Source organism: Cyprinodon variegatus, unplaced genomic scaffold, assembly GCF_000732505.1.
Source record: "Cyprinodon variegatus isolate N-32 unplaced genomic scaffold, C_variegatus-1.0 Scaffold265, whole genome shotgun sequence".
In the NCBI taxonomy this organism is placed as follows: domain Eukaryota; kingdom Metazoa; phylum Chordata; class Actinopteri; order Cyprinodontiformes; family Cyprinodontidae; genus Cyprinodon; species Cyprinodon variegatus.
Genome location: NW_015150718.1, coordinates 732,010 through 742,700, shown reverse-complemented (window position 1 = coordinate 742,700; position 10,691 = coordinate 732,010). Strand labels below are relative to the sequence as shown.

The 10,691-nt window shown below is 37.8% G+C and overlaps 1 protein-coding gene across 3 annotated transcripts in view; it reads right to left on the bottom strand.

Moving 5' to 3' along the window:
• Positions 1-10,691, bottom strand: part of trappc9 (trafficking protein particle complex 9) — a 359,971-nt gene that overhangs the window by 97,898 nt on the left and 251,382 nt on the right. For all 3 annotated transcript variants that reach the window (XM_015382744.1, XM_015382743.1, XM_015382745.1), the window contains one exon: positions 6,826-6,979. In XM_015382744.1, coding sequence (XP_015238230.1) covers positions 6,826-6,979 — 154 coding nt within the window. The remainder of the gene's footprint in view (positions 1-6,825; positions 6,980-10,691) is intronic.

Below are 10,691 nucleotides of genomic sequence, written 5' to 3'. Positions count from 1 at the left end.
CTGTTGGTTTTTGGGTCGTGTAGTTTTTTTGACTGGCATTATAGTGTAGGCTTCAAGGAAAAAAACTACAAAATGGCCGTACTAGTACTGGATTTTTTTTCTTTCTATTTTATTTTATTTTTTGGCATCGATCCTAGTTTTTTTTTAGTTACTATTGGTTTGCTCCCGCTCCCGTCTGCTCCCGTTAATGTTTAATCCTGTACCGTCCCAATCACGTGATCGTTACTAATACTGACTCCCATCCCACAGGAATCCCACGGGAATCCCCTGACCCATTGGATTCCCGAAAAAATGTCAGTCTCTAATCTGTAACTTATGGCCTATGTCTGAGCATATGCTGGCATACTTGCTGTATGTCGACGTGTACCCGTGTTTTCAACGTACTTCAGCGTGCTCATAACTTATCCATGGATGCCAGCACTTTTGCCAGGTTTTTTTGTACATCAGGCAAACGCTGGTTAGATTGTCAAGCTGTGACAGGAGCTGTTGGAAAGTAGAAAAGTTTTACATCTGATTTTTTTTTTTGTATCATTTGCCTACTTTTGTTTGCCACAGCAAACCTAAGCCTTCAAGTCATCAGTCGTGGTACAATCAATAGTTTTGACTTGTACAAACACTGAGAGCAGCAGAAGAGCCGACAGAGGGCAAGATCTTGACATCTAAGTTTAGAACTGAAACAAATAGATCCAGCCGAGGGTGTGCAGCTGAGCACGCTGCCTGGAAGCAGATCTGCACACTCTGAAACACGTCCAAACACTCCAGCGGTGCTCGCTGAGGTCGAGCTCACACGCTGCTCCTTCCAGCTGGCTGCAGTATTTCAGACAAACTGAAAGCATTACTCTGGCAGTGACAGTTTTACACTGAGGCTCTATGACGGCCGACTGTGAAGAAGATCTTTAGCACCAGCTTAGGTCAGCCGTAGAGACAAAAATGAAGATCCACGCTGTTATTTCACACTGTGACCTCCACCAGGAGAACATACACTCACATAAAATTACCATATCGGTCGTCTCACTCGTATATTTCTCAGTGCTAGTAGAGAACTGCATATTGCTGAGAAAATAATCCCCATAACAGGAGTAATATTGTGCCGGAGAGCTCCTAAATTACACATTTAAGTAGATTTTTTTTCATTTTGCTCGAAGTGTGATATGCAGTGTAATCAAATGTCTCGTCTTGTTTTTCATGTAGTGAAGTAAAACCCAGCCTGAAGCAGATTCACGCTGTTTCAATGATTCTGGGAGGCGAGCTGCTTTTCCAAATAGATAATTGTGTGCGTGTGCAGGACTGTAGCTGATGGTAATCCAAGGTTAGTGGCGCTGGGCCACTGAGACTGGATTAAACTGGTTGTTTCTATCTGGAGAATTTAGGGATTTTAATTCAAAGAAGAGACGAACCTTTAGGAATCCCATGGAGGTTTAAGAGGTATGGAGTGAATTTTGTTCCATTATTGTTGCCAAGAACATGTTCATAAATGGCAATAAAAAAAACAATAAATGCATCCCAAAATTGAAACTATGAAAAAAATAAAACTCTCATCATTAAAGGGTTTTTGGAGTAATTGCTTTTTTTCAGATATATATTTTTTTTGAGTAAATATTTTCTCAGATTCATTTTTTCAGTATTTGTTTCTAAATTTTTATTTGTAATTTTTTTTCCCTTTCCTTCCTTTTTTATTTTTCCAATTTTTTTACAGATTTAAAATTTAGATTTTTTTTCCCTGTAGTTTTCAGATTGAGTTGTAAAGTCTGACAAACTTTAACAAAATTTAAATTTTAAACAAGAGGATATTTTGAAAAAAAATAAAAAAAAATAAAAAAAAAATAAATAATAATAATAATAATAATAATAATAATAATAATAATAATAAAACAGCTAAATTATTCTCAAAACCTTTTTTTGATTTAAACCTTTTTCTAATTTCCAATTTTGGATTTTTTTTTTTTCTTTCAAATTTCAATTTACACAATTTTTTCATTGCTTGCAACAATAACGATACAAAATTCACACCATAGAGGGAATCCAAAGTGTTTTTAGACATCTTCTAACAGTGTGAATGAGGCAACATCAGGTGAACCTATGAGAATGAGAAGATGTTCTTACAGAGGAAAAAATAAGGGTTGGTCTCCAAAGCAACAAACAGTCGATTGACCAAATTAAGGGGGGAGTTCAGGATACGTAACATTTTAGATCAGAGATGTCAGAATCTAGTCCTTCACCTTTTAGATGCGTCTCTACTTAAAAACACCTGAATCAAATAACTAAATTCAATTCAGTTTATTTCTATAGCGCCAATTCCCAACACATTTCATCTTAAGGTACTTTACAGTTCAACCAGATCATAGAGTCAAATTATCCAAATGCATCGACTTGTATCGACTTGCATCGACTCATTGACTCAAAGGCAATCCCTCACACTAAGCATGCTTGTAGCGACAGTGGAGAGGAAAAACTTCCTTTTAACAGGAAGAAACCTCCAGCAGAACCAGGCTCAGTGTGAGCGGCCATCTGCTGAGGCCGACTGTTAGGTTCTTTTGCATGACTGAGGAACTTAACATCAACCGAGGACGTAATAAAGCCATTTGATTCAAGTGTGATGGCTCAGGTATTAGGGCTGTTGATTAAGTGTACGGAGGGGTTTCTTATGGATGTGGCAGATGGGGGGGTATTTAGAATAATGGGAGCGATTATAAAGATGATAAAATATGGAAGAAAATTAGGAAGGTGGTAGATAAATAAGGTATAAGCACATCAATAGTTGAACTTTATTGATCTCACACTGAAGAAATGTACCTCTGCATTTAACCCATCCCCTTGGGGAGCAGTGGGCTGCCATTGTGCCGCGCCCGGGGAGCAGAGTAGGGTTAAGGGTCTTGCTCAGAGACCCTGAGTGCACTCTGCTCTAACCACTAGGCCAGCACTCCCCAATAATCTCGTGTAGTGCTTCCATCGTGATCAAATCTGAGGAGGGCAACATGGACGGGTGCAATGGAATACTTATGTTTGGGTTTTCTTTTGGTTTTGGTATTTCTACTCCACAACAAACCAACGCAGAGCTGCATTTCTGCAGAAGCGGCCAGAGCGTGGTTGGCAGGGTGCTGGGGAGGTAACTGAAACATATGGACTAAATGAAGATTTATGGATGTGAAGAACTATTTATGAAGCAGATGGTTTATTATGTTTCTACCAAAATGTCATTTTGTGAAAAATAAGAATGTTTGACTTTACATTTTTAAAACATAAAGAAATAATAGTTTTCTTACCGCCATTTATTAAACGCTTAACTTATCTCCCTAAATCAAAGAAAAGCCCAATTTAGAGCAAATTTATTTTCCAACCAGACCAGAAATACCAGGCTGGCTTTGGAATCAGTTCAAAACTTAAAGAGGACTGTGAACCATTATTCATTTGAACAGAGCCTAATCATTTCTGCTTAAACTTGAGACAATGTGGTTGTTTTAGCAGTGTGAAGTAGTGTGAACTGCCGCCTTTTACAGCCTTGGCAGCCTTGCCACCCACACCAAGTCTGGTTCTGCTGGTTCTGTTTCTTCCAGTTAAAAGGGAGTTTTTCCTCTCCACTGTCGCTACAAGCATGCTTAGCGTGAGGGATTGCCTTCCAGTCAATGAGTCGGAGCAATCAACTGGTTTTCCTTGGATATAAAATTTTGAATTAATTTGTCTGTATGATCTGGTGAAAGTGTCTTAGGATGATGTGACATTACATTAAAATGTAATATTTTATATAACTATAATATAATATAAAATTTAATTTTATATATATATATACACTGTAAATCCTCTAATATTGGTCTGTATACCATTAGCAGCCAGGTCTCTAATATTGGCCTGTCTAGCTGTCAGCAGAGGTAAATAGTGGCCGGGCTCTTATACAGGCCAGCGCTATAATTAGTACCAACAATGTTTTTGGGCGGTCCTCAACAACTTGTCATAGTAACATACAAGTACCACAGGGGGGCAATTTTTGCTAACGAATCCAAGCCATTAGCATGGGAAGTCCCATCCTTAGCGCAGACAGTGCCCCAGACAGGAGGCCGGCTTTTTTTGTTTTTAATGCCCGAAATTGTGGAAAACAACTCGTGAAGTTTGACCAGCTAGAAGATCGAGGAACGCGAGAATGCTGGGACCCTTTTTCCACCTGGATCTCCGCTCTTTTTCGCCGTTATGTCCCTTCGTTGTCGGACTACTCGCCCCCACTTCCTCATCGCCTAGGCCGTATCTAGACCCACAGCATATAGAACAGACCACGCTTCTATTCTGAGCATAAATCAAAAATGTCTGCATCAAGCTCACTTGATTACTTGTAGGTCTGGTGGTAACCAGGCATTGTTAAAATGACAGAAATTTGTTGGCCTTCGTTGTTCTGAATTTCCCTTGAAATATATGATACTGATAGCCTACTTCCACTTAGCCTGCCTCAAATAAAATTTCGTTGTGATGGCAGAACAGTTTCCATTCATTTTTTATAAAACTTTGTTTCGCAAGTCAGTTTGGCCAAGATTCCACTCTGTGTCTTTTTTTTTTTTCGTATTGCCGTGCAGAAAAATTGCAGCTGCTGGAAGATGTCTGAATAATGTTCTGTACACCGTTATGGTAACTGTACTTTTCAATAAATGAACCAAGTATTTTATAGGTTCAAAGAGACACAAAATCTTGTTTTTATTCATTCCACTGGTAGTCTGTTCTGATCAAATAGAAAGAGAGGCCTGCCTCTAATTCTGGCCTCCTTCCAATAATGGCCTGGACCAAGATGTAGCAGAGTAAAATAAAGGCCCCGTCCTATATTAGAGGATTTACGGTATATAAATATATATACAAAAACACGGCAAAATCCTTCGTCATCTTAACCATCGACGGGCTGCAGCCATGTTCCGAATTCCTCATTTTCCAGCCACTTTTGTTGAAATTAGCATTTCCCCATTCTCTAGCCTTTTCTCCGCCTCGAGCTTCTTTTCTGAACATACAGCGTTACAATCAACTGCAAGCAGTTCAGCGCAAAACCACGCAACCAGTTATATCTGATACAATGTATGTTGAAATTGTTTGTATACATGTTTTTTTTTTATAAAGTATTTTAAATGCCACTATAATAACATGTAATGAATTTTAATGCCAACTAAGGCCTTAATTTAAAAAATAATAATTTAATGACTTTTAATGATTTTTAAGGACCTGCAGAAACCGTTTCTTTAGATAGAAAACTTTGAATCAATCTGACTGTATGATCTGGTGAACTGTAAAGTGACTCGAGTTGACATGTGTTGAGAATTGGCGCTATATAAAATAACTGAATTAAATTGAATTAAGTACTAATCTGATCTAACTGTGTTCCTTTACTGATTGGCTAATGGGGTGTTCACAATTAATACAGTCTCAGCATCAGGATGTGTGCTTTATATGCAAAGTTTATGGAAAACAGCCCAGAGGAGCATCAAGGGGTCCAGCACCATGATTTAAGCACCAGGGATGGTGAGTCATGAGCATTTATGTAGAGCAGTGGATGCAGGAGTTGGGATATCTGAACTCTGAGCATCAACCAATCAGACAGGCTGATCCAGGAGCACAACATGCAAGCTGTGATCTCTGCTGCACTGTCATCCATGCTGGAGGATCTGCTGAGCCGAACAACAACAGAAGCATAACAATCATGATTATCTGACTGCTCAGACGACGTTTTGATATTTTCTGACTTAAAAAAGGTCTTTAAAAGTTAAAAAGTATCAACCACTCTCTTGATTACAAGGAAAAGACCAGAGCAGCTTAACGCCTGAAAAGTTTAGCGTCAAGAGCCCGTGATTCAAAATGCAAAAACGTCCAGGTTGAAGGTTTGGACGCTTTTTCGACTTTGGAAGGCTTTAAAAAGCACATTAGGGAGTCTATCATTTAACAGATAAAATATGACGGTTCAACTCTCTTCACTGGAAAAACTGTCTAGAAATAAGATAACAATAAGATAACAAATTTCTTAAATTAAGTGTTTTTAGATTTTAAGTACTGTATTTGAGTACATAAATGAGAGTTTGCTAATAGAATGAGTATTTTTACTCTTAAAATAGCAAAATTAGATAAAATGCACTTGAAATAAGACAATGCAATTGTTTTCTTATTTTAAATGGAAATGTCTTATTTTAAATGGAAATGTCTTGTCTTGTTCCATTTGCAAAATGTCTCTTTTACCTCCTCAATCCAAAGACAAATTGACTTATTCTAAGAAAAAAATGTTTATCTAGATTTCAATTTTTTCCAGTTTTTGGAAAGAATTAGCGAAGAAAAATCGTATGTTTTCCAACTATTGTCTGAAATAACTTAGATTTCTACCTGGAGTTATTATTTGACGTTTTGTTCCACTAAAATCGTCTAAACACCTTTAGAGAGGAGAGCAGCCTTCCCCGGTAAGGAGCGCCCATAAATGCTGAAACATTTGCTTTCAGTGTGATTAGATCTGATCTTTTGCAGATATATAAAACCATTCTTAAATCTTCTTTATCCATCTGATTTCATTCCAAACTGATTTCAATTTGCATCCATTACCCAGAATCAAAGCTAAATTTGTTTTTCCGGCTTAGAAGCAGAAAACCTTTAGACATTTGGCTTTCCATCTGTCAGTTCAGGCAGACAGGTTCTCTGCCGACCAAAACACAGATGTTTAACCTCACTGCCGACAACAACGGCAACAAAATCAGCACCATAACGTACCACTGACAATAGGTCTAGATGGAGCATTGAAGGTACTGAGGATTATAACCTGGCCCTGCCTTTAGGCGTCTGCTGTCATTTTACTGCCTCTCTACTACTCTGTAAGGATATTATGCTCCAGCAGATGTCCAGCTTGCTGTTGATCTGGCAGCCTTGGGCCTGCTGTCGCTCCTCCTCCAGCTGTTTGGGGCTACTGAGGCGAGTCGTCTCCTGGTCCAGCTGGGGCAAACTCTCAAAGTCAAACTTCTCCACCTGGATGGCCATCCTGTAACAGGAGATCAGAGGAAAATTCACTCATAGAAGTCTTAACTTATCAACCTTTTTCCAATTTATAGAGTTAAATATCTAAGGTTATGTTGATTCATTATTTTCAGTCTTGTAAAGCTCAGTCACTGGCTCCATTAAATGAAGCATCACTTGTTTCATCTGATGCACAAGACTAAAATGTTATAAAAACACAATTATTTTCAATGTCATTATTTTATAATGTTGTTCAATAAAAAAAAAAAAAATTAAATTCTTTCTGAATAAAAATGAAGAGCAAAAAGCAATAAAAATGTTAAAATCCGTAGCTCAAAGTCATAAGAAATAAAAGCTAAGCTGCTGCTGGACTGTTTTCCACATAAGCTGATGCATCCTATGTACATTGAGTTTATACAGGTTAAAAGTCGTAGGGAAGCGGCTGTTCCAACCGTTGCATTTCCAAATTCTCCCGAGTGGTGCACGACTTTACATGAGTGAATAAAGTGAATGTGATTGGTCGATTATCAAGGGGGCGGGATTGTTGTGGCAGAAGGTACGCAAGCAAGTTTGATTGTGGCGGCTTTGTCGGAAGCATCTTGCTAACCAGTTAGCAACTTAGCGCTAGTAGGTTCCCAATGGGAAATTACATTGGGACCAAGTAACACTTAGTAACGACACTGTCACGGAACGCTATGGACAGCAGATGAGTTTCCTTCATCATACATTTTTTTATTTAGAGAAGGAAAGTCGGGATGAAAATGTTGTGGAAGAGGACGCCAAGGTGGCAGAAGTTTGGTTTGGTGTAGAAGGCTTACAGACGTACATGTTTGAGCCCTTGCCTCGCAACGCTGCCAATTCTGTTAGCTCTACGCCTGCTGAAGACACAGACGTCCATCCCCGTGAACACTGGGATGGAACTCAATGGGAAAGGAAATGATTCTTATATCTTATTTCAACCGTTGCGTATATTAGCTGCGACATATGAATCAAGATGCTATGACCGAAAAAAATTTTATTGACATATGACCGTTGATATATGATTGGCTGAATTTAGGTGTTCAGGCTGACGTATAACTAATTGGCCTGCATAAAATAACGAAAAAAAAAAAAGATTTTAAGACAGGGATTTTCTTAAATAGAAAGTTTCTAAAGTTTGGGACAATATCATCTGATAAAGAGTACATTTATAAAGATGTTAAAGCCAGATGATTTGACATTCAAATATAACTTTCCTACGACCTTAAAATGTTAATAAATTAAGCACACATTAGTTCCTTATGATGTGCTTTTTTAGAGCATGTGAGTTGGGAAGAAGGGTGTAAATATGTGTTTCTACTCTGGGAAAAGAGTAAATTACTGTTTGATTTCTTATAATTCACACATTTTATTAATACACTTATGATACCCTGACCATCTTATGGCCCTTTTAGCTCGGCCACTGCTCACGCTACGTTTGGTTCAGCAAATCTGGGTCGCGTTGGCTAGGATGGCCAAGCTAGTTAGTAGAAAAACAGCAATAGGGGATAAAAAGGAGGTAGTGAGTTCACCAAAAGCTTTAGGTCCAGGGAGCAGATGGACTCCCAGCTCCGTTTGCAAAGCAGCCACAGACTCAAACTTGAATCATAAGGTTTGGTGAGTTCAGACACACACATATGTCCTTCATTTTGCTTTGAGGACTTTCTAGCTATTGGTTTGGCATCTATTGTATTTGTCACTGTGAAAGCTCAATAAGCGCTGCGCTTTGCAAGACAAAGTGATAAAGCCCCCTGACCCCAAGACAGCTATTAAAAATAAGAGAACAGCTGAGCGTCCTTTCTGAAAAGGCAGTAAGTCTAATAATTATTGTTGGATAAACAGAAAATGAGTATGGAAAGCAGTTTCATTCAAAATTAGGCAAATAAAGACAGGCTGATGTTTAAAAACTATTATTAAATATATAATCATAAATAAAATGTAACATATAAATAAGCATTTTTTTTAGCTTATTTTGTAATTTCTTTATTTAAAAATATATTTATTTATTTTTAGACATGACTTTTTTTATTGATGTATTTTGTATCAAAACATATTTACATATTTAAAGGTATTGTGAAGGATTTTTCGTGATTGTTTTAAAAGACCTGCCCCTTTCACTTTAAAACAAATGCACATGCACAACCCTGTACCCGCTCTCCAGAGGGAACGCCTATTAAATGCTTAGGAGAACGTGCATGACTCCATTTCTCCTCGTGCACGCTCTATTTAAGAGTTACTGTCCTCATAGCTCATACAAGCTGTGTTCAAACATCCTCCCTAACCCCTAAATCCCTCAATCACTATATAGAGAGGGGATATAGTGGACTTTATAGCAAACTCAGTTAACTTAATGTTCGGAGAGATGATCACTGCTTTTTGCTCCGTTGGTCACGTAACTCCTCCTCCAATGCGCGGTCCCTGCGCCATCTTTGTTATGAGTCGCCGCTGTCGGGTAGCGGGCCACTGTGACAGCAAATCCCATAATGCTTTGCAAGTAGAGCTCTCCGCGCAAACCATTCTGGGATATATCTGCCTCTTTTTCCTCTTTTCATCTCATACACTTCGTAGACACTTTTTCCTCACGACCCTCGGCCATTTTCAAAGGACCACGTTGAGAAAGATGAGCTCCAATGACTGAAACCGTAGCTGACCACAGATATAATCCTGTGCATGCACAGAAAAAGATAGCTAGCCTTACGTAAACATATCACCGGAACTTATTTAGATGATCCACCCAGAAATAAAAGATCATTCTCTATACCTTTAATTACATAGTTATCTGCACATTTATTTTTCATAATAGTTTTTTCATTTTTTTACACTTATTTTGAAATGCTATTAAAAAAAAAAATAAAAGAGGAAAAGATGTTTAAATATATACTTTGGCTTTTTATGAGAACATTTATTTTTGGGGAATATTTATCTATAATTGATGTATAACAATAATTTTGATTCATCTAATTTGAAATGAAGCAGCTCTCCATTAAATGATTAGATACTAATTAGATAAACTACTGGGGAAAGCATCAGTTTTGACACACAACAGGCAGCTAATATCAAGGTATAATAAACTCAGGCATCATCAGTGATAATTATTCTAACACTATCACCCAAAGGATTGTTTTATTATAGGAGAATGATCAAAATTGGGGGGAAAAAACTCAGAATGAGGAATAGCTAAATGATTATGGAGGATTCAATAAGGTTTATTGGCACAGAGGTTACCCGCATGGCCCTTCAGTGATGTGAAGACAAAATGTTAACAGGAGAGGAGAAAAACAAAACCCACTAATTCCTGAAAATTTCTTTTTTAGAACATGAAACTGAATTGGATTGAACAGCAATCTAATGTTATGTTATGAGATTTACTTAATAAACTCAGACTCCAACACAGATAAACTGTTTGCCATTTAAGTTGATTTATATATCAATAAATCACACACTCATAACACCATCTAACTTTAATTAGTTAACATACTCCTGAGGTGTTCAGACGTAAAAACGGTTATTCAGTTCTACCTCTAACTCCAGTTGGCCCATTCACTGAGCCCATTCTGAAAACATGAACCTGGAACTTCAATACTTTCTGTTTAGAGATCCAACTTTGAAGGAAACCACCTTTTAAACCATAAAAAAAAAGTGTTTACTGTAACTTAGACTGTGCAGACTATCCGTCAATATGCTGACATAATAAATACCAAAACACCATCCACAGCTGT